Source organism: Synchiropus splendidus, chromosome 13 (assembly GCF_027744825.2).
Source record: "Synchiropus splendidus isolate RoL2022-P1 chromosome 13, RoL_Sspl_1.0, whole genome shotgun sequence".
NCBI classification, from domain to species: domain Eukaryota; kingdom Metazoa; phylum Chordata; class Actinopteri; order Syngnathiformes; family Callionymidae; genus Synchiropus; species Synchiropus splendidus.
The window spans coordinates 1,259,203-1,282,921 of NC_071346.1; the positions used below are offsets into that span (position 1 = coordinate 1,259,203).

Genomic DNA, 23,719 nt, shown 5'->3' on the forward strand with positions numbered 1-23,719 from the left:
GTTTGAGGGACGGGATTTAAAAAAAAGACTCATTCATCAATGCAGATTAATTCCACATTTCACCATCACCACTTGAGAATGAACTCAAAGCGTTGTGCTTCCACCCCAAAGCTTGCGGAACCTGAATATTCCCAATAATGTCTGTTATTGTAGGTGTCATCTATGACGTAATGTTGTGTGGGTGAAGAAGGTGGCAAATAAGTATAAAGTCCAAGTCTGAATTTAGATAGTGTTTCCTAGATTGTTTCCTTGTTGCAATGTTTGTCATGTGAATATTTCATCTCTATTTAAAAAAAATAAACTGTATTTTTAAAGGTCTGTGACAATTTACACGTTTTAGATTTTCATCCTAAAAATGCAATGAATATTTCAGAAAATGAAACCCTTGTATTAACATTATTTACAGTTAAAACCATTGGTAAGTCTATAAACTATTAAATATTTCTGTACAAACAGTCGTAATGAAACAAAAAAAATGAGTTCCGCAGATAAAGCGGCTCAAAAAGACTTGTGATTTGGTTGTGTAAACAAGGCCGGAGTTCAAACTTGGAACCGTGAATGTTCCCGCTCAGGAGGAGTCAGTGCAGTTCCACTCTTGACCAACAGGTGGCGCCCGCGGCCGCCTGCTGTCACTCAGCGGGGGGAACACTTGCCTGGAGCAGGCTGAAAGGCGTCATCCAGAAGTTTGACAGTGGGATCAGGGATGTAGCGCAGAACAATGCTGCCGTCCCGGCTCGGGAAGCCATTCTGCAGCAGAGGAGCGGGGCTTTCACTTGATTTGTCCTCAGAAACTCACAGGATCAGGTGCAAGCGTCTGACGTGTGCAGCTCTTACCAACAAGCCGTTTCTGCTGTGACATGTTCCGCTGCTGCTGTTGAAGCTCTGCGGGGAGAGAGAGAGGGCGGCCAGTGAGTCTGGATCTCCAGCAGGATCTTCCTAAGCTTCCCCAGTCAGTTTGGTGCTGACTGCAGCTGTCACCTCAGAACCCGCTGACGCTCCAAAATACACGTCCATGCTGCGTCTGTCAGACTCTGAATGGCGCAGGAAACCATGGGAACCGAGCGGCGGCCGAGCGCTGAGTGACAGCTGCACCACAGCAATTACTTTCGACAAGCCACGGAAATTAAACATTTTGGAGGAGCAGCCATCTGCACCACCGAGCTGGACCCAGCGTGTGTGTGTGTGTGTGTGTGTGTGTGTGTGTGGGAGGGGGCAGCGGCCTGTGAAGGCTCTCAGGCTGGATCCCAGGTAGACCCACGCTCAGCTTTATTGGATCCTGATGTGGAAGTTCACATCCATCACCGATCAGCCGGGAGGAAGTGGGGGTGGGGGGGTCAGGAACACTACAGCTATTCCCGCCGGTGACAATTAAGAAGGCGAACGTTAACGTGGGTCGGGCCATGAACGAGTGGACCTGAAGAGAAGAGGATAACTGGGCATCTGCAGGCTCCATCAGCAGCGGCCCCTGCTCCCACCAGCAGGCTACTGTTTGTTTCCAGAGCAGGATAATGATGAAGCCAGGCTGCGCACGTGCGCCGGGCTCAGCCAGATTGATTTTTCAGGAGCGCCGCACTCGTTCAGTCACGTTTGGATATCAGGAACCAGCTGAGGTGGAGCAGGTCAGCGTGACTGACTCCAAAGCCGTTGAACCTCGGTCCAAAAGCCAGGAAACTTTCCCCTGGGAGGGGGATGAGTCGGCGGTCCAAGTTTGGGCCTAGCTTTAAAGAGTTGGCTTCAGCTGCTGAGGTGAGGAGGCCGTTACATCTGGCCCGTGGGCCTTCTGCAGCCCGGGATCCGACACCGCAGGGCTCGCAGCCTCGGTTATAAATGTGCAGTATTCGTGGCAGAAAATAACCAGGAGGCTGCACAGGACCAGTGATGGTCCCATCCTCACTGCTATGGCGTAATATGCTGACGTTGGGAACGTGCGACCTTTGTGTCCAGCCTTCAGCGCAGTTACACATAGGTGGAGTGAAAGAAGGGTTTCCTTCTGTAGTGTTCCAGGCGGGGCAGCGTGGATCATGCGCTGTGGAGCAGCACACGCAGAGGCGCGGGAATGCACGAGCGCGGGCAGCATCGCGAGGATATGACATTATATTTATAACCCCTCACATGGCCCTCCTCCTTAGTAATGGAGTGTCACCGTAACTAAACTGCGTGGCCGTTTAATGGGCTTTAAATAGCAATCTACCACATTACTAAACAGAGAATGAATGGAGCACCACCCCATCGCTGACCCAACCTTGACCCGTGTCTTTTTTTCACGTCACGCTGCCAATGCGTCAATATGCAACGCTGAAGGCTGCCTTTTTCTTCAGTATCAGACGCAAAAGGCCACTTTCCCAATGTCACTATATTACGCTGAGGGAAACACCTACGGACAAAAACCTCTGACCCCACGAGTCGACCTGCTGCCTGTGAAGACCACCACACGTGGTATGTGTGCCGAGTTCGAACTATGACAAGTTCGATATCGACACCTATAAAGTGGTGTATGGCCCAAATGTGTGGCTATTTTATGCTCAGCAAACAAGAAAATACAGGCTAAAGACCAAGAATTGTCCGCAGAATTACAATCTATTCCCATCAGAATGAGGCAGCGAGACGCTGGAAGAACCAGCAGGTGTCAGCGGTGGTCTTACGGTGGAGTGCAGCAGCGGCGTTTGCGACGTGCTGGGGCTGGAGAAGAAGCCGTGCTGCGGCAGCAGGTACTCGTCCGCGTCCACGGCGTCCTCCATCTCCTCGCCGCTGATGAGGCTGCGGTAGAACCTGGGATTGACGGGACTCTGCAGCTGCATGTGGTCGTCGCCCTGTGACGGACAGCACAGCAGTGACGACGGAACGTCCCACACACGCTGGTCGCTCTGTACCTGAATGACCAGGTATCGCGACGGGTCCCGGGCCATCTTACTGAACTCTGCTATCAGCTCTCTGAAGCGCGGCCGACTGTCGGCGTCGATCATCCAGCCTGCGGAGACGAGGCCCTGATGTCAGCAGTTTCCCTCAGTGCTGGAGGCTGTGTGTTCAATGTTGTGTTGCTCTCTCTGCTGCAGTTGTGTTACCTCGCGTCTCATGTGCTACAGTTTTAACTTTGCACTAGAATAAAGCTGGAAGTTTGACAGAGTTCCTCACACTTGACCATGATCATGTAGACGTCGATGGTGCAGATGGGCGGCTGAGGCAGGCGCTCTCCCTTCTCCAGCACGCCGGCGATTTCACTGGCCGGAATTCCGTCGTAGGGTTTGGTCCCGAACGTCATCAGCTCCCAGACAGTGACGCCTGCAGCAAACAAACAGTGAAGGGTGAAGGCTGGTTCTGAGAGCACGGGATGAGCAGCAGAGGGAGATGGCAGGATGCTGGGGCAGGAAGTGCCAATCGTAACAGGCAGCAGGCTTCACCAAACCTCTGGGAACAGAAGCCTTTACAGCCTGTCCTTCACTAAAGTGCTGCGTAGTGTTTGATTTCCGGGAGTAAATGTGCAGACATCTGTGCTTCATTGGAGCTGGAGGAAGGCAGCGAGTGGGTCGGTGCAACCGTAACACGAGAAGATCTTCCAGCGCCCGAGTGTGGGCGTCACATACCTGACCTTCTAATGTCTTCTCCTCGCTCTAACCCCCCCCTCAGCAGCAGCTTGCTACCTGAGATGACCTCTGCAGTGGAAGTCTACTGCACACAAGGTCAACACCCCCCAGCCAGACCACAGAAGAAAGGACTCCAGATGTTTGTGCGGCAGCAGCGCAGCGCTCACCGTAGCTCCACACGTCACTCTGGTGCGTGTAGGTCCTGTTCAGGATGGATTCAAGAGCCATCCATTTGATTGGCACCTGCAGAGGAACCGAGCCCAAAGTCAACATGACTTGCATAAGATTTTTCCACGGTCTGATTAAAAGCAGCGAGAATATCTTTCATCAACAGGCGCATTCATCTGAATAAAGGAGTCCTCAGTGTCACCAACAGTGATTGATAGCAGCCGGGAAATGAACCACCAACCTTCCCGCCATCAGCGTGGTACTCCTTCTCATCAGAATTCAGCAGCTTTGCCAGACCAAAGTCGGTGATCTTGACGTGGTAAGGGGTTTTGACCAGGACGTTCCGAGCGGCCAAGTCACGGTGCACCAAGTGGCGCTCCTCCAGGTAGCTCATTCCCTGCCAGCCAAACACAGGCGCCTGTTACGCAACGCTCCCGCCGAGCGTCGGAAGGCTCTCAGTCTCTCACCTTGGCGATCTGCACACACCAGTTGAGCAGCGGCTGCGAGCCGATGTTGTCCTTGTGCTCCTTCACGTAGTCCAGGAGGCAGCCGAACGGCATGAGCTGGGTGACCAGCTGGACGGTGGAGGTCAGGCAGATTCCCAGCAGGCGGCAGACGTGCGGATGCTCCACGCTGGCCATCACGTAGGCCTCCTGGGGATCGGTCAAAGACACCTTCTCAGCTTTTGTTAACTGAAGGGCAGCAGAACCAATGGACCTCCTGTCCAGGTCAGAAGATGAAGAGCCTCCCAGAGGCGTCGGGAGAAGACACCAGAGCTGCCAACAGCTCAGCTTGTTCTGGGTGTTACCCAGAGCTCCGGGTGAGAGAAGGAGCTGCACGTCTTGTGGCTCAGCTCCTTCTTCATCTGGGCAGGACGATAGTGTCCTCATGCTCCACCCTTTCCTCACTCGAGAACAAGACCTCAAGATGGGGAGCAGCTCCACTCCAACTGTTCATCCTTAGTTCAACACATGTGAGACAACACAACCATGGAACCCACAGCAACTGCCAATCGGGGGCTTGTCCTGCCTAAAGTGACTCACACTTGAATGATTTTCAGCTCGTCGTCCAACTTCCTCTCCACTGTTCCAGCGCACCAGCCCACCGTTGCACTTACATAATAAAGAGTCAGCACTTGGCAACGACAGCGTCCTAGCAGCTCTGCCCTCGGGCTCACTGGTCACCACAACACCCATGTGAAGCCTGATCGAGCAAAACAAGGCCCCAAAAACTGCTGTACATTCAGCTGTTTCCATCCAGCGGTTGGAAGAGTCTGAGAGTGGCTGCAGGCTGCATTCCATTCCAGAACACCTCAGCCTTGGAACACACACACCAACTCCCCCTCGCCGGCCTCCGGCAAATTAATCCTGTTTCTTCAAAGCCCCATGGGTGTCGCAGCGCTGCGGCGCAGAGTCGCTCCGTCCAGAGAAAATACGACCCAATTACCCTCCAGATGAAGTTACAAGTACAATAAGTTAGTGAGCACTTTACAGTCGGTTTACCAGGTCATGGGAAACGACTGTCACTCACTCTCCGACCTAAGGTTGTTTGAGGGGAGTCACTGCTCGAGCCTAGGCGGACCCTCCACAGCACCGGATCACATGACACGGTTTCGCACGGGCCATTTACGATGGTGAAAAAATGAAATGTAATAGATTAATTCACATGTACAAGCGTAAAACTAGATAAAGTTCTACATTTTTATCTCAAACTATTCCATTTGGATAAAGCTTGGATATTAGCTATGACTAACATGAAAAGCAAACCTTATTAGAACAGACAGAGAAAGGCACTGGGAGAGCACATACCTCCGCCAACATACTCATTTCCACCCCAACTGTGAATCTAATATTACTGCTGTACATTAACTTTATTTGTGTTGCATATATTCTGAGCGCAGTGAGCTACATCGGACGGCAGGTGGCAGTAGGGTTAACAAACTCTGTCATAACAGTGTGCAGCCAGCAGCAGCAATGAATGAGGAAACATTCGACACCATTTCAGTGATTCGATTGCAGATTTCGTTTTGTTTTTGTTTTGCTCAATGGCGAACTGCAGCTGGTCACGTGACGGGGCGTAGTGGACTTACATCCAGGATGTCTTTGTTAGCTTTGGGAGACGTAGCTTCTCGTAGGACCTTGATGGCCACTGGGATCTTCACGTCTTCTCCCTCCGGGACCCACAAACCCTGCGAGGACACAAACCACACCAACAACCATTGGAGCACTCGCAGACACTACACTCAGTTCAAGACGTGCGCACGCAGGCGGGGACAGAGAAATGAATGAGTAAAGTCTGAGATGAATGGAAATCCATCAATAATTCCAGCTGAGTCTGGAGCCGTGGGAGTGGTGAGGAATAATGATCATAACTAAAGCCGTCCAGTGTGAAAACAGAGTGGACCCCTCAAACGAGAGTGAGAGTGCCGCCACAGCAGAGTGACACGGCCTGATAACAATGTGCTTTTTGATTGAATAATTTGCAGCAGATGCGGAGGGCTTTCTGCCGACTCGGCACATGCACGCAGCACTACACCTCTGTGTCATTACCTTATAAACCGTTCCAAAAGCGCCTGATCCCAGAACCTTAATCTTCTTGAACTCGGGCTCCTTCAGGATCCGCAGCAGAGCCTGGTTGGGAGCTTCTCCACTCGGGGTCAGAGGTTGAACCAACTGGGCGGACACATGGTCTTGGTTGAACCACCAGTTCCGACAGAGGGTTTTCTCATCTGAAGCTCACGCCCACCTCTTTCTCCTGGAGAAGTCTCCGCAGCGTTCTCTTCCTCTTGATGTGTCGTCGCCGCAGCAGAACGAAGACCGACAAGCCGGCCACCAGCAGAGCCAGCAGACCGCCGACCAGTCCCGCCGCGATCATTGGAACACCAGCGGTCCTGACCACACCGGCCTCACAGTCAACACCCTCAGGGTCACTTGAGAAAACGTGGAGGGGAGTGGCTCACCTTTTGCCCTGGCAGCCTTCCAGACCGTGACCCACACACCTGAGAGCCGACGAGAGAGAAGACATGAGAAGGCGACTCCCTTCCAGCGTCTCGCAGAGGAGCGCGTCCTCACCCCTGAGTGCAGTTCTTGTGGCAGAGCTGACAGACTTTCCTGGCGTCGGCGTACTTCCACACCAGCGTGTCGTCCTCCCCGGGGACGCCTTGAGGGCAGCAGGACACACAGAAGAGCCCGTCTCTGAAGTTGGCACACTTGGTACAGTTTCCAGAGCCCTGGAAGCAAACAGCAGCCAACACTTGAGATGTTTCCAAACATCCTGAGAGGAGCCATAAGTAAGCAGAAGACTCAGGAGTCGGATGTCATGATGCTTTCGAATATATGATGTTATTGATTGGAAATCATGAATATTGAGCAGATTGGGCGTAAAAACAAACCTGCGGCTCGGGGCCACATGTGGCCCTTGGCCTGCATTTATGTGGCCCTTATGAGGCCCTGGTGAGACTGATCATCAGATCACTGAGACTTTCATTTTACATTTCATTTCAAGTAAAAATGTATTGCCCTTTGAAATGCATTACAAAATACAAACAAACTGATGAGGTAATATTTAGCCCCACAACAATTGTTTTTACACAGAATATCAAGACCAGAAGAGAAAACCTTCCCATATTTATGATTTACAGTGAAGATCTTATATATAACACGTACTCAAAATGAAGGACTAAATATAACTTCCTCTCCAGTATATATATATATATAATGTGGCTATTAAACTGCCCTGCGCAGGTCCAATATATAGCATCGCACCAGACCCACAGTAAGTCACACATAACCACATAATACCCCGGGCCTTTAAAGCAATGTAACTTGATGATAAACAACATTCAAAGAAGTGTTGGCGGCTGAATTTTAATCGGTGTTTTCCATTACAGAGGCGTTTCAGGCAGCAGACGTACGGGAGCGCTGCAGGTGGCCGTCCCGTTCAGCCGCTGACACTCGGGGTGACACTCCACGCAGGTATTATTCATCACCGTCTCCCGCGGCTCGCTGCACAACAACAACAAGACACCTTCAATCAGTGACATCCAAGCTGAAAGGCTCCCTGGCAAAAGTTAAAGTGTAGAGCTGCATTTCAATGTTTGACAGCAAACCGAGAGGGAGAGAAGTTGTTGTTTAAGCTGGAACCCCAGAGCCAGGCTCCTGTTCACTGTACTGTCACGTCTTAAGCGGGAATACGGGACTGTATCTGTACTGTGGCTTACAGTGTCTCAAACAGAGAAGGAGCCATAACGTTTCCATTTTACTGTAGTTTAAAACTCATCTTTAAGGAACACAATCTCTCTTTGTGTCGGCCTCAGTAATCTAGCTCCAAACATCTGACGGCTCTTATCTGGGCGGAAAAATTGCTTGTATTTATGAGGCTCAGATGTTTGTTCGCTGCCACTTGGTGGGTCCCCAGAGGGCCAACATCATGACCCTTAAGAAAGCTGTGCAAGTCATCTCCAGCTCCATCAATTCATCTGACATTATCAACTGCACGCTTCCACAAATAGATCTGATGTTTGTTTGCTGGAGTTCAGAAGTCGCTCAACTCCGGATTCCTCCATTACCCTTCCAGGATGTTGCAGGAGTCCACGCAACTCCCGTGCCGGCTGTAATCTCGGCAGGCGAAGCACATGTCGGCACCGGGGCCCCAGCAGCCGTCTGGGGTGCACTTCCTGTCGCACGTGTTGCCTCTCTCCGCTGCAGGCACAAGTTCTCGTCAGAACCACTGCGGGTCCGAACCACTGCGGGTCGCCACACTCACCACATTTGGCAGCATTGGCGTCGGCATCGCTGGTCGGGCTCTGAGACGAGGACTTGAAAAGCTTGTACCAGTGCGACTTGTTGGTGTAGCAGAGGTTGTTGTTGTCGTGGATGTAGACATCTCCATCGCTGATTTCTTTGAGCGAGCGAAGACCCAAGTGGGTGATGCCAAGCTTCGTCACGACCAAACTGCGGCTGCCCCTAAGGGTAAATCAGAGGTGTTCAACTCCATCACAGCGGGGCCCAAAAATAATCTCAAGCCTTCCACTCTTCTGAAGCGACGGAGGTGGAACCACTGCAGTGCCCGATGGGGCGAGTTTATTTAAATCTAACTTCTGGTTTTAGCCTGATCGGGCTGGAGAGACCAGGCAGTCCTGAGTCTGAATCCCTTCCCAACTCTCCTGATATGACAGCGCAGCAGATGGGACTGTAGTGAGAGGGGATCATGCAGCAGCTGGAAAAATAGAAGCCCAGTGAATTCACTGTGGAGGTGGACCCGAGAAAGCTTCCGCTGGAAATTGGGTCTGAATGAGTCATTGAGTGAGCAGCTGATGGGTTAACAGAGTTAACACCTCCATCCGACGGAGTTCATCAAGTTAACGTGGACATCCCTTAAATGAAGATCAGTCAACTGTCTGGCCTGGATTGTACATAGATAAATGAGCCACACAGAAGTGGTGGAGCCAGGACTGCAGACTGCTGGCGGCCTTTCATTCGCCTGCATTGTGGCTCTTGAAATGGGCGGACCCAAGATAGCACCAGAGAAGGTAGTGTGAATGTGGGTGAACCGGGCGTGAATAACAGCCCAGGATGTTGCAGCCACAGGGGGCAGCAACAGGGAGCAGCCACTGGAGAGGAGAGTCTCTGCCGGGGAGGGAGGTGCGGACAAACAGAAGATGGCACTCATGAGGTACACACCGTCTGGTCCGGCCGCGGATGATCTCCAGGTTCTCAAAAGGACTGAGTGATGCCATGCTCTCGGGCCAGGTCTGGATCCACAGGTACCCTACACCAGCACAGCCAGGTTAATGACGGGGACCGCAGCACAGCGTGGTGCGCTCAGCTCCTACCAGTGATCTCTTTCACCGTCCTGAACACATCCAGCTGTGTGGGATCCATCTTGGGCGTTTTGGTGAAACGATCCCTGTGAGATGGAGACAGGCCGGTCAGTCTGTGAGAGAGGGAGACGGGGAGCGGCGCCGGACCCACCCGTGGATGGAGGTGTGGATGAAGGCGATGTTCCCATTGATTTTGGTGCAGTTCTTGAAGGAGTCGATGTTGGTGGCGTTGACTGAAATGATGTGAGTCAGGTTGCCGGTGCCAAGTCCATTACACACTGTTGGCAAAGAAGGGCGACACCTGACTCACCAGGAGTTACAAGAACATGAACAGTGTGAAGGACCACGTTCATCCTTTTAGCTCAGCCACTTTAGTTTCGTTATCGTTTGTTCTCGACTCAAACCAGAAGGGAGCTGCAGCCCCGTGGCGTCGGCCATTTTTGTAGTCCTTGAGGCTCGTTTTTTTTTAGCGAGAAGTATAAATACTACAGAAACTAAACCATTGATGTGAGCTGACTTTTGACTTATGAGTAGAATAATGTTTGTGAGGAAAAGTGTGTCAAACCGCGGATCTCTGGAGCTGCGATGAGTCAGAGCCAGTAAAGGATGTGAGTCAGTGTGTTCTGTCCTGATTGACACAGTTAATGTGCAACATCTTACCTTTGGGGCAGAGTCCGTCACACTTGGCACACTTCCTGACCCCGCCCTCTTCCACCTCGTACGTGCCATCGCTGCAGCTCCTCACACAGGCGCCCGGATCCGTCACCACGTAGTTGTCTGCCAGCAGAGCATCAGAGAAGCAATGCTCATGCAGCTCTGAACGGAAACATGCTGGTGTCTTGGCAGAAGCCGGGTTAAGAACCAGATCCCTTTCCTCGCCAACTTGACCGTGTCCTCAGACTCAGTCACTCGCTCTCCTTGTCTCCACAGTTTATCACTGACCTCAAACAAGCGGCCGCCACTTCAAGTCTAACAGCAGGGGGCGACCACATCAACTTCACGTCTGCGCTCCTGAAGGAAGCGGGTGGTGCTTACGTGGGCAGCTGGCGACGCAGGTGGCACCGAAACTGTACTTTCCGTGAGGGTTGCGGACCATCTGGTGCAGGTTGGGGTCGTAGAGCATGAGGCCCGGGCAGGAGTCCTTGCACACGCCGTCGTCCCGGAAGTCTCGGCATGCCTGCAACACAAACACAGCCATGCAGTGCTGTGGGAGCATGACAGAGCCCCGCCGTAATGATAACAGAGCATTCCTCCGTCACAGCCTGGGATAATCCCCAAAGCTGAGGAGAGACGCTGCCAGGTGAAAGATTTAATCAGCAGTTAGGCTGCGGATGAGCGAGCCTTGTTTATGTGCCGCCGTCTTACAAACAAGGGCGAACAGAAAACCCATTGTTTCCCTGATGGATCTGATTCTCGGCGTGTTTCTCACCAGACAGTCGGTGGGTCGCGGTCCCGTGCAGCCGGCCGCGCAGTGTTCGTTGCAGCAGTCGATGGGCGACGGTCCTTTGCACCTCTTGGAGCACTGCTGTGCACACGTCAGCTTGGTGACTGATGGAGGAGGAAATCAACACATGAGTCCACGCTAAACCTGCATCCACCGGGTTTAAAGTCGCACTCGAGCTGGACTCGGACTTGGGACCTTGCAGAATCAAACGCTCATAAAATAAGTGGCACCATAAAGGCTCTGCAGGTCACATGACATACCGAACAAAACAGCTGTGTCCAGTGACTAATGTGGTCACACGTTAGCTATCAAAACACCACTTCGTTTCAAAATAAGAAGCAATGTACAACCAAAACTGTGTTTTAACTTAAAGAAAAAAAGCTCTGTCTCATCGAAGCAAGGCAGAGCTGCTCAGCAGTTAGCTGAGACTATCGGCAAACACAAAAACATCAATTTGGTATTTTCAATCCCTGTTTTTTCTTCTCAAGTAGGATTTATTTATTCTTGGGCAAAGATTCTTTCAGCACCTTGAGTTGACACGTGTTGCTAACTAGCAGCCAGCTCGTAGGCCACATGATATAATGTGAGGAATGTGAAAAAGAGAAATACATTTATTATGGTAGATTAAATCCAATGGAATATTGTAAATTAGAAACAAGCACGATTGCATTCTATGACTAACATATGTTATCTGGTTATGCATGATATCATTTTTATGCATTGTGTTTAATGACAACATATATATAAATATTTTAAGGTTGAAAGGAACTTCATTAGAAGGTATTTTTTCAATACATATAATTCATTATTAATTTAAGCTGCTGAAATGAGCGCTACTCATTAAAACAAAGTGAATTAAAAATGAGTATGAAAATAAAGGTTACAAAATATGAAAGTTAAATATAGAATTTGTATTCATTGTTGTGCAGTTTTGTCCTCATGAGGGCCGCACTTCTGCAGGCACAGGGCCGCATGTGGCCCCGAGCCACGCGCTGCCCACCTCTGAGCTAGGGGCAGCTTTAGAGAGGGAGACACGCCCAAGGGGCCAAGGTTGGTCACGTGAATCCCAATCCATGAATAGTTTTCAGGGAGGTGGCTAGGAGGAAGTAATCCACTGAATTCACACTGAGGGAGGTTGTTGTTTTCAGTGAAAGGTTCTGCTGAGGTCCAGGACTGAGACCAGACCGTGACTCACATATCTGACAGTTCTGGGGACCGGGGGCCCAGCAGGATCCATTGTAGCAGCTGCTGTCACACTTCTTACCTGTTACAGACAAAACAATAACCTGTTAGTGGACGGAGCCCATCTCCAGCTCTTGTGAGTCACATACATAGTGGGTTCAAACTCCGCCGAGGGGGCTCCATCTTCGGCCTGCTGTCGCCGTTCACGATGTCGTACCACTGAATTGTCTCCACGTTGCACAGCAGGTTGTTGTTCCGAAATTTGACTCCTCCTTTGAGAATTTCTGGACAAATCAGGCTGGTGAGACGAAAGGCAGAGCAGTGACCAGCAGGGGGAGATGGGGAGCACTGACCGGTGAGGTTGTTCAGGACCAGCTCGCTGGTGCCGCGGCTTTTCTCAGAGTTTGAGAGGACGGCCAGCGCAAACTCTCCGTCGTAGAGGGTGTGGCCTCGGATGATCCGGAGGTTTCCCAGAGGAATCCTGGACGCCATGTTCAGAGCGATGAGGACGTAGCCACCCACCTCTTCGATGGACTGGGGACGGACACTCAAACGTTTCAGCATCCCTCATCTCACTCAGGCTTTCAGCTCTTAGTTTGACTGTGTCGCTACAACGTGAGTAAGTGTGACGATAGCACGACCTCACTTCCTGACGGCATGAAAGGTCCATTTCAGACCCTGATCGGGAGAGTGTGAGGGGTCATTACCTGGAGGAAGGACAGGTCGTGATGCTCTTCCATGTAAGTGACCTCCAGGTTCTCCAGCACCACGGTGCAGTTGCTGTAGGTCTTCACCATGTTCTGGTAGTGGTCATCTTTGGTGCCGAGAAGGTTCAATCGATTGGTGATGCCTTGACAAGCTGCAACCCAGAACAAGAATCATTTGAAAGAGTTCACGACTCACGCTGAGCAAAACAGACAAGACAGAGGAAGCGACCATGACCGTGTCTGGTGAGTGAAACCAGCCCAGCTGCAAGGCCTCACCAGACCCTGCGCAGCGCCGCCATAACTCATCTGCATCCACAATAACAAAGACAAACACCGTCTGCTCTCTCATCTGACTCTGACTTCTTACGTAACACCGCGGCTCATTTTTAGACGCTCGTGTCTGTAAAAATCTCTTTGTAGTCGACTGTCAAGCAAAAATAACCAATCTGGGTTACATCCACAATAAACTCGCATCTCGGCGGCGGTGAGTCAACGTGAGGCGGCTGTATTTATACTGGCGGCGGCTCGGATCTTTCCACTGGAAGCCTGGGAAAAAACCCCAGTGTGACGGGCATCGACAGGCTTGCTGTCATTTCAGAGAACAGGTCCGAGGGCGTGTGTGTGTGTGTGTGTGTGTGTGTCACATGTTCCGCCAGATGATTCAAGGCGGATTGGTGAGGGAAGCGTTAGATCCCTAAATCTGATAATGAACCATTGTTGCAACAACATTGCTTCAGGTCGCAGCCACCAGAAGTGGAGGCTTAAATGAAAATGCTGATGTGTGCACTTTCTTTGCTTCGTGTTGTTTCAGGGACCAGCTAATAAGGCCGCGCAAAGCAAGGTAAACATATGGGCAGCGCACCCAGGAAACACCGAAAACTCAGGCTCCAGCAGAGCTCACACAGGGACACCACACTCCGAGCAAAGCATTCTCTCACTAGTCCAAACTGTGTCCAACTGTCCTGGACCTAGCGCTGCCGTTTGGACGCCGTCACCAGGTCAGAGCATCATGGAAAGTCACAGTTGAGAGTGACGCCACCTCATGTGCAACGCGGTTTCATGTCCCAGAACTCCGTGGATAACCTGGACCATCAGGGAAACTGGTCTCAGCTTGTCCTCCAATGTGCGAGTCGGCGACTGCTGGCTCGCGAGTCGTTGGTTCCCCAACACTGATAGTGAAATCTGAAAATCCTTTTAATAAACGATGCTCTTCGTATCATTGGGTTTGTCCTTCAAAACAGACAAATCAAAGATACTGAAAAACATGCATCATATAATCGAATAAGCTTTAAGCAAAGTGTTTTCTCCATGTAACATTTCACTGTATAACAACTGAGATCGAAGCACAAATGCAGCAGACACAAGGCTGCAGTCCAGCCTCTGGTATCACTGGCAGGTGGTCCAGCTGTGGAACCACCAGACACCACCAACATCTAGTGGTTTCTTCAGGTTGATTCTGTAAAATTGGATGTCGAACAGGAGGAAGAAGAGGCCGTCACATCTGGTTACTAAACGTCAGCCCTCTCCTTCCATGAGAAGCAAACCGAGCGAAAACCTCCAGAGGAGAACTAGGAAGAGAGGAACAGGTCCATCAGGTTATGACTGGAACTGAGGCGGCGTAACCTCGTCCTCGTGCTCAGACAATGCTGCGTCAAAGATAATTGGTTTTGTGTGCAAGTTCCTCAAACGTTGAGCAACATCTGGAACTGGATGATGACACAGGTGTGACACGTCCCTCTGTGTGTCTGTGCAGGAACACTGTGAAGACTGTTTTCTGCTGGCTTCCTCTGCGCTGTCGCCAGAGGTTTCCACCACAAAACCATGTCCGTGCAGAAGAACAGCAGCTGTCTCCTGACGTCCCCCCCGTCCTCATTAGCTCGGCTCTCAGGGAAGGAGCTGGCATGAAGCCCGAAGCCCCACCACCTGGCCAGAGAGGCCGGACAGGACAAGGACGTCCTTCGTTTCCTTCAGTGGCCAAGCACAGTATCACCTCATGATAAAGGACAGTAATGGCTGAGGCCTGCTCACGTCTCGCTGACAGCAGCATCCTCACAGCTGATCATCATCATCATCATCATCCTGGCAGAAGAGGTCACCACGACTGCGGCAGTCCAGACCACCTTCCTCCAGCAGTTACACTGAAGACAATATCGATACGATCAAACATCGCGATACTTGCTCGCACAATACTGTATGATGATTTAACTCCGTATCGCATCACCACTGCTGCACCTGGATACACTGCGTGGCCACAGGTCGTGACCCATGTGGGAAGAGAGTAGAAGCCTGGGCCCAAATACACATGACCATCGTTGAGGCTACATCTTCTTCACATCCTTTAACCGACAAAGGAGGCGAGCGCTTAGCAGGGTGACAGCCAAGAGCTAGGTGATCTTCAGCGAGGCTACAGCTAACACGGGCTAGCATACATTGTCATCTAACCATGGCTTAGCGCCAGCTCTCATTGGGCGAGAGGCAGGAATTCACCCTGGACAGGTCGCCAGACCATGGCAGGGCACACGCACACCATTCACACTGGGCCTGCGCGGGTTTTCTCTGGGTACTCCGGTTTCCTCCCACAGCCCAAAGACATACTCACAACGTTAACACAGGCTAAAATCTTTTCCCAGTGCGCTCACGTTCGCTTGGATGAGTCAAAGACAAGAGTGCTTTAAAGAAGCAAGCAGCAGCTGCAGTAAACACTCTGCTGGTCGGGTTGTTTATTTCGCAAACCCCACCGCGGGTGGTAACCGACCTGATAACCTCTGAGCATAAACCAACCTCCTCACGGGCCACCACCAGCTCTCAGCTCGACTCGCCGTCAGTCACCAGTGTCTGCAGCTGGGGGGCGTGGCCTGTGACATAACGTGACAAGGACTAACTCCCCATTGCTTCACTTCCTCCAGCTGAACCCTTGTCAGTGAGTGTCCGGGCGGCGGCTGAGGGCAGGGCGAGGCCGGCGGGCGTACCTGAACCTCAGCGGCCGTGTGAGCAGAAGCAGATCAGCGGCACGTCAGCGTGACAAAGCACCCGCTAAAGCCCATCATTAGTCTTCTGAGGCCGCTCACTCCACTCCTGATATTTACTCAGGGACTAAGAACGATCTGAGCTGCGTGTGGGCAGGTATGTGTCTCTCCAGGCGATATGATCAGCTCAAGCCCTTTATACCAGTTATTTCTGCAGGGGAACTGGCCACATTGGGCCCTTTAGCTGTGGCCCTCGGAACAAGAAAAGACATTCTAAATACGACTCATTTATGTTTTAGGTCTTCACATTTTTCTTCCCCCATTTTTTGGTCAGTTTTTCTTCCCCCAGAGTTTGAAATCTTAAATTGGATTCTTTTAATGAGGGACATTCTACCACAGAGACATTAGAAACATACCAATTGGCAATTTTTTTTACTCGTAGTTGTGTTACCAAAAAACTCATGCAAGTTTACGGTGTAATTGCACTTCATCCAGTCTTCTCCTTGTTCTATAATATTATAGCAACACAACTACAGTTCCATTCACCAGTTTTCCTTCTGTGTATTGGCTTGACAGGCCTCACAGCATGTAATGTGGCCCCCGCCTTATTGTAAAACTAGACTCTGCGAGAAAAGAGAAACATTAACGTTTGTTATTATTCATTTATAACAGCCCATTTGGCTCGCCATCCATGCGGCTTCCTTGACTTATGTAGTCGAACATTACTGTATTAAACGGGTCCAAGCAGAAGCAGGCGTGCAGCCAGAGACAGGACCACAAGATATATGAGATTTAATCATTAAAGTTGGAGCAAACACAAAACTTTGCGGCCACATTCTTTAGTGTTGTTCAGTGATGGAGATGTTTGTTATGATCCTTGATGATAGGGGCCAAAACTAAATGATTAAAAGCATCAGAAAATCAAGCAATATACAAAGGAAAACAGGAGAGAAAAGAGAGCACCAGAGAGAGGAAAAAAAGTCTATAAAATGGCCTTTTTTAAAGGCATGAATCATGATGAGTCTTCTTACAGCAGCAGCCTCTTCCCCTCGTTCACCTCGCACAATGTCATTAAGCCATTTCCAGAGACTCCTAATGTCATTATCAGATAACGCACGGTGGATCGGAGAAGCTGCGACGTTCCTTTAAGAAGCCCATTCTTCTCCATAACGTTCCCTTCGGACCTCCACTGAGGAGATGTTGAGAAGCATGACAAACTGTGCTGCTGACTTTGACTGTTTCTGGTTCAGACAGGATGTAGGAGGCCGACGCATCTGATCTTTAGATTTCACTCCAGCATAAATCTCCCTCGTCGGCCCTCGAGTGAATAAACGTGGGGGAACACTGCCTCCTTCTCTTCCATGTCACTCCTCCACTCCTAATTCATGGAGGAAATCCTGCTGCAGAGAATCTTGGGGCCCGTAACAAAAAAGGGGGTCAGTGAGGATGAGAGTAAACCTCCTCCTTCCTCGTCCTCAGTGAGCAGAAACGCATCAGGAAGTTGAACTTTGCACATCTCCAGACAGCTCCGCCATACTGAACCAGATGCTGTCTCCTGGGGAGGTTCGACAATCTCCTCCTTGTTGGTGAGTGTGGATGGATGTTTGCGGGGGTCGGAGTGAGGAACGGGGGTGTGAAAAGGGGTGACCTGGCCTGTGAGCTCAGGACCGACTCCACAGTCAGACGAGGTTGTCACCGGCAGCTGCGCAGAGTGACCAAATAAAGAGCCGAAAGCGGCTTGTTTACACTGTTTTACTCTTGACCAGCCGGTGAGACACTCCAGATACCTGCGACTCAGCGCGTCCCCGTGTTTACTCCAACTCGGCGTGAGGAAACAGGATTTAGGCTCTGCACAAACACAGGAATACAGCGAGCGGCGAGCACTCACGGCCGCTTCTGGGACGTTACTAAGCTCATCTGACTCAGCCTCAACTGTAAAAGCACCAAGTGAGAAATGCTGGGAACATCCCACTGTCCAGATCAGTACAGATGTGTGGATTATTCAGACCATTTTGGAGCATTAAAAAGCCAAGTTAGCTTTCATCAAGTCGCCGACTTGTGTCGTCATTCTTTCCATCCCAATTTAATCCCATGTAAAACAGGACTGAGTTTGATCAGTCAATCGTGTTTTAATTTGGCTGATTCCCTTGTGGGGTCACAGGGGTCAGCTTGTCCAAGTAACCCAGGGCACGAGGCGGCTGTCCATCATTGGACAGATAGAGCCACTAGCTAACTCCTGTAGGCCACCGACTGTGGGAGGAAACTGGAGTGCCTAGAGGAAACACATTGAGGAGCAGAGAAAGCACACAGACATCACCCAAAGTTGCCTCAAGCCGCAACACTCAACACGACGTCAGCATGGAAACATCTGCTCCCCAGTGACGTCAGACTACTCGGTCCCAGCTGTGGGATGCAGTTGACCAGATCCATGACTGAAGCGTGTGATTGGCCGGAGCCAAACCCAGGCGCAGGTCAAAGCCAATGACCTTTGTTTGCAACAGTGACCCTAAAAAATGAGAGCCAACATCCTAAAGCGGGAGCTGAAGACAGTGCAAACTTTCCTCGGACGGACGGAGCGAGTGGGAGCCAGAACACCAGCTCAACTTCACTAACGTCCTGCACAAACGTTCCAACAACCAGCCCACTTCCTCTTGAACATTCTAGCAGTTAAAGCCCAGCCGAGCCAAGACGACCCCCCCACGCACCCCACCCCCCCACACATTTTCTTCTCTCCTTCCCTGTTAAAGCCATACTCCTCTTCAATCCCACAGGAAGCGGGAGAGGAAGGCCAAAGAGGGAGTGGGCGGCATCACTCTGCTGCTCACTCACTCACCACCACCCCCCTCCCCACTGAAGCATGACTGGAAAAGAAGCGCAACAGAGGAGAAGGAAAAGAGCAAGGCGACGTGGACGCTCATCACCCATCACCCGGGTTCTGGGCGGCAGGTTGGAGCTCATCAGCAGAGAGGGCAGATAACGCTCGCTCTCCGGACTCATCCTCGCAGAGCAGATAAACGCTCTGTCTCTCTCTCTCTCAGGCCGCCTTTCTTCTGGAGGGTTTCTTATTTTAGACTGCTGACAGGATCATTTCTGTGCACGTCTAAACCAGTGTTTGCCTGCCAACAACTCTGTTACCGCCTTAGTCACGAGTCTCTGCACCCCCCCCCACATACACCCCCCTAGTCCTCACACAGAGAGAGAGAGAGAGAAAGAGAGAGTGCGAGAGAGAGAGACCCCATAAAAGGAATATTTTCCAAAAAGCCCCAGGGTTGGTGTTAGTAAGCGTTTCTCCACTGCACAGTCTTGCGCACTCCACACTGGTGAGTGGATTCCTGCTCACGCTGGTGATCAAGATCAGTCTGCAGCCAAACGCATGAGCACTTTCATTTCCGGGAGAAAGCTTGGGAGAATCTCAGGCGAGAGCTGACACATGAAGGTGGAATGCTTGAAATGCCACTGAGTTCGGGTGCCAAGTTCCTGTGGAGCCAGTGAGGGAAGAGGAGCAGCAGCTCTCTGACCTCACGAGGGCTTCTCTTGACCTCTAACCATGAGGTCACAGGAGGGCTGCTCACCAACAGATCTACTTGGTTATTTAACTGCATTTAAGAATACAATGTAATGTGATTTTTTCTCAGATTTCACGAGGGAAGGGGGGTCCTGTGGTCACGTGGTCTGTGTCTCAGAAAACAATCGCTAGCTTGAGATGATTATGACTGGAGTGGGCGGCTGTTTCAAGGACGCCCCCTCACTTTCAGAACACAATGGGCTTTTTTCTTCCAGTCGTCGGCCCTCAAACGACTCGGCAGACGACTTGTTATCAGCCCAACTGCTGGACACAGGGACCTTGTCTCAGTATCGCGCAGCATAAACACAGACGGCTGGACTCACAGAGAGGGGTGAGCGCACGCGCGAGCTAGCGCCGTGCACGTGGGGCCGGAGGTGAGTTTAGGGGCGTCACTCAGTTATTACCACCTGACTGGCTTGTGTTTACACGTCCTTTCATATGGCCGCCTGACCTAGTTACACCGAGCGCTCTAAATCCTCCAGGCACCGCAGGAGTCGCTCCTTAATAAACCCCTAACAAGCAAATTCAGATGAATATCTTAAGCTGCTTTCTCAGAACAGATGTGGATTTAGCACGCGGGCAGGTCCGGGCTGACGGGCATCAGCCGCGCGGACCACTCCAGGCCATTTGCACACAAGCATCAAGGCTTGGGGCAGGAAACGAAACTCACACAAGGGTCAGGCATGAAACCTGCCATTTCATTACAAATGATATCATTTCATTTGCATTTTACTTCGAAAGGTGACTATCACAGTAAACTAAAATAAAGACAAAACAATATGTGCAGCCCACGTTAACAAACACAAAGGGCCACATGCGGCCCCGGGGCCAGACGTTTGTACAGCTGAACAGTCGATGGTCAGCTTGCAAACATAGACCTAAGTGCTTCAATAAGCTATAAAAACAGACGTGTCACATGATCATTTGGTGATGAAACTGATCACATGGTGAGACAGTCCAGCGATGGCTCTGTTTTTAAGTGTCTCTGCTAATAATTATGAAACTATGTGGTGATTCAGACGTCCCTACTTCAGATCCAACCAGAAAATGAGTTCTGAGTGAGTTCAGCGTTCTGATGAAACTTGCCAGCTCGTTGCTAAATGGTACTTCAGCGGGTGTGGTGGGAACAGAGCACATTGGACGTCAGCGCGTGTAGAACCATAGATGATCAAGTGTATCCTTCCAGGCCGAGTCAAGTTCAGCAACACAGGACTCACGTGACCCATCTCCACAGAAGAGACACAAGCTCTTCGGTGCTTAATCTTCGATGTTCTGAATCTTTCCTGCTCCACATACAACGTCAACCACACAGAGAACTGTGTATATCGAGTGTGTGGCTCGGTGTTTGCGACCGGAAACTCATTTCCATTTGAGGACTATAAAAGGATAATTGACCTCATGTCTCATCCTGAGCTGCAGAAACATTCAAGTCTGAAATGAGCGAAGTGATACAGAATGATTTGTTGTTGTCAGATACATTGGAGGTCATGTTCAGAGCCACTTTTTGGGACTTTCAGAACCAACTTCAGCAGCCATACTGTCCTCCTGACTTGAAAGGAAGCCGACTGTAATGACTATTGTTACCGAGGTGCAGACAGAAGCCATCCAGAAACTCCCCTCATCTTTCCGACAGACAGCTTATAGTTCCTCCTCCAGGCAGACGGCCATATTGCCATGAAATAATCGGCTATTTACGGTGCAAGAAGACGAACGGCTGGAGTTCTCCAGCAGAGCTCCATATTTCTGGCTTTAACGGTGATACCATCAGAAATAATATTTCATTCCTAAAGATTGGCTGAGGGATTCATCAGGAACAGATAGCGCTTGAATTCTTTCCTATGAAGGACCACACGTCTTCCGTGGGGTCCATGGAGACTGAGTAACGACCATAGCAGATGCTTCTGGAGCCAGGCTTTTCCAGAGGGTGTCCCCCTGCCCTGTTCATCACTTCTCCCCGCTGATACCCACAGTAGCAGCTAAATGGTGGATTCATCTTTGATGTGTGTCAGGTCGTATCGCAGGCGACACCAAGCACATCTGCAGAGTCAATCCACCCACGGAGGTTCCTCCCAGCGTGTGAAGGTTCTGCTCTTCAATTGATCCATTTATTACAGCTTCTGAAAGGCTATTTATCGGAGACGCTAAAACACCGTTTGAACTCATCGGGAGGAAGAGTTACGTTGGCGAGGTCAGAATGTAAAGGTCACATATATCCTGTCTCAGCGCTTCCTGCTTGGATCTTTTTCAGTGGGCGGCCCTTTTTCTGTATTGTTGGGAGGTCCGGGGGCGGCCCCCAATAACTCTCTGGAACAGTGCAAATAAAGAGCAAGCATGAGACACGGGTCGGACTGTTTCATCCGCCGTCGGCCGGGTTGAACAATGACGGCTCAATCTGAATCAGGCCTCCTCTGTGGGATGTCCACTCAAGGAATCCCTGAAAGGCTTCTCTGAGAATCTCTTCCATTTTCAAGACAAGTTGGTGATGTGACTGAAATATCAGGACTCAAATTGCAAATCGAGTCAGGCCCTCAAATTGATGGGGGGACTCGGGGTGGGACCCCAGCACTAGCTAGCATCATGCTGCTGAGTCCGGGGTGACGGGTGCCAGGCAGCACAACTGCGAAGACAGTCCAAGGGTTTCGCCCGGCGAGCTGTCATCCTTCAGGGCGGACGCCAGTGAACTGCTGGGAACCTCCACAGCCGTCTTTCCTTTGAAAGGGAACTACAGAAGTGAATAACGGTGGTCCTCACAAGCCGCCTCGGAAGCCATCGGTCACAGAGAGGCCTTTCTGGCCACTGTTGACACAGGGTTGTGAAGTCATGTCCACATGGCAAGTTAAGGTCAAGGAAGACAGATAAGGCCTTGTTAAAGAAGACAACGGCGTCTGGAACAAAGAGCTTTTTGTGTCACCACAACACACATTGAGAAGGCCCCAGCAGTCCATCAGCAGCTCATGCTGTAGTGTTATTCTGATCATGAGCCACCGTGTTGAAGCACAGGCTGGATTTCCAGCTTCTGACAAACCTGGGAGCCTGTTAGCCATGTGCCGCCGCAGAAGCGCAGCGAATGTTGCTGTCGTTGTTCAGACTCGCTTCAAACACCACAACGTTTCCACCCAGCAGGTCACGGCCTGTCGAGACTTCCTTTCAATGAAGTACAGTAGGCCATGATTGATGGCCGCCGCGCCTCTGCAGCCGAGCATGCAGAGCTCACACGAGTCAATAAAAGTGCGTTGAAAAGCAGTGGAGCGGGGAAAACAATCGGACAAGCCCGATCAAGAGTTAAACAATTAGACAGTTCAACCCAGTCAAGCACGGCCACATTATTGTTGTGACTTTCTATTGTTGACGTGCGTCGCCATGGAAAAGACCCGAGAGTCAAAGCAAACCAACCCGAAAGTGTCTTCATGAACGTCTTTCTCATCAGGACGAGGAACAAAGAGGCCCAACTCTGAAGGAGAGATCAGTATGAATGAACTTGAAGGCAAGAACTTTCCCTCTACGACCACACAGGAAGAGGCAGGACGCTGGTTTGAGAGATCAGCCAGCTCTTTTGCAGCCGCTGAAGAGTCGGGGATTTGTTTAGAAAGCTATTGTTCTCCTCTCTATGGGTGATTCCTCTCTGAAAAAACCACTGCTGGCAGGAACAAACCGCAGTCAAAGCTGGCGACGTCATAGCAACAGGAACTGCGGGCTGTTGGTGAATAATGAGAAGAAAAATGGTCCGATAAAAGCAGCAATGTTGCTTCCTCCTTACGCAGCTGCTGGTCTCAGAGAAGAGCTGTTGCTCATCTGCTCACAGACGACCCAGAAGAGGGGGTCTGGCTTCCAGAACTTCTGCTGGAGTGGTGGGGAAGATTGAGAACCAAGTGGAGAGATTGTAACCCCACTCCGGCTGAGGGAATGTCTTGCTATGACTCAGACTTTAACTTAATGAAATACCTTATTTACTCTTCACTATTTGTTGCATTTTTAACATCAAACTATTTTTAAAGGTGATATTTTGATTATATTGATATACTTCACTGTGAAAATGTCCGCTTCATATGCTTCACACTTGACAAGCAGGACACCATGTTTGTCCAGAAGCAACTGTCCACTCGGGTCCCTTGTCAGCAAGAGAAACACCAGTCAGTTACTGGGGTCAGCAACCAGATAAAAAGACATCCTCCGGCCCGGAAGTCCGGCCGGACGCCTCGCAGCTCCACAGGAGTAGTGGCCTGGTTTCCTTTGCAGCGCGACGCTGCACCCCCCCCCCCCCCTCAGTGCCTCATGGAAAGATCGT

General features: G+C 50.8%; 1 protein-coding gene across 1 annotated transcript in view; it reads right to left on the reverse strand.

Moving 5' to 3' along the window:
• Positions 1 to 23,719, reverse strand: part of egfra (epidermal growth factor receptor a (erythroblastic leukemia viral (v-erb-b) oncogene homolog, avian)) — a 31,650-nt gene that overhangs the window by 2,149 nt on the left and 5,782 nt on the right. The window contains exons 2-27 of the mRNA XM_053882254.1: positions 12,904 to 13,055; positions 12,550 to 12,730; positions 12,346 to 12,480; positions 12,210 to 12,278; positions 11,000 to 11,118; positions 10,606 to 10,747; positions 10,231 to 10,347; positions 9,722 to 9,848; positions 9,583 to 9,656; positions 9,431 to 9,518; positions 8,514 to 8,713; positions 8,317 to 8,449; positions 7,663 to 7,753; positions 6,821 to 6,978; positions 6,709 to 6,747; positions 6,495 to 6,639; positions 6,299 to 6,421; positions 5,839 to 5,937; positions 4,217 to 4,402; positions 3,991 to 4,146; positions 3,749 to 3,824; positions 3,133 to 3,279; positions 2,871 to 2,968; positions 2,643 to 2,810; positions 835 to 882; positions 654 to 747 (exon numbers count right to left, since the gene is read on the reverse strand). Coding sequence (XP_053738229.1) covers positions 654 to 747; positions 835 to 882; positions 2,643 to 2,810; positions 2,871 to 2,968; positions 3,133 to 3,279; positions 3,749 to 3,824; positions 3,991 to 4,146; positions 4,217 to 4,402; positions 5,839 to 5,937; positions 6,299 to 6,421; positions 6,495 to 6,639; positions 6,709 to 6,747; positions 6,821 to 6,978; positions 7,663 to 7,753; positions 8,317 to 8,449; positions 8,514 to 8,713; positions 9,431 to 9,518; positions 9,583 to 9,656; positions 9,722 to 9,848; positions 10,231 to 10,347; positions 10,606 to 10,747; positions 11,000 to 11,118; positions 12,210 to 12,278; positions 12,346 to 12,480; positions 12,550 to 12,730; positions 12,904 to 13,055 — 3,165 coding nt within the window. The remainder of the gene's footprint in view (positions 1 to 653; positions 748 to 834; positions 883 to 2,642; positions 2,811 to 2,870; positions 2,969 to 3,132; positions 3,280 to 3,748; positions 3,825 to 3,990; positions 4,147 to 4,216; positions 4,403 to 5,838; positions 5,938 to 6,298; positions 6,422 to 6,494; positions 6,640 to 6,708; positions 6,748 to 6,820; positions 6,979 to 7,662; positions 7,754 to 8,316; positions 8,450 to 8,513; positions 8,714 to 9,430; positions 9,519 to 9,582; positions 9,657 to 9,721; positions 9,849 to 10,230; positions 10,348 to 10,605; positions 10,748 to 10,999; positions 11,119 to 12,209; positions 12,279 to 12,345; positions 12,481 to 12,549; positions 12,731 to 12,903; positions 13,056 to 23,719) is intronic.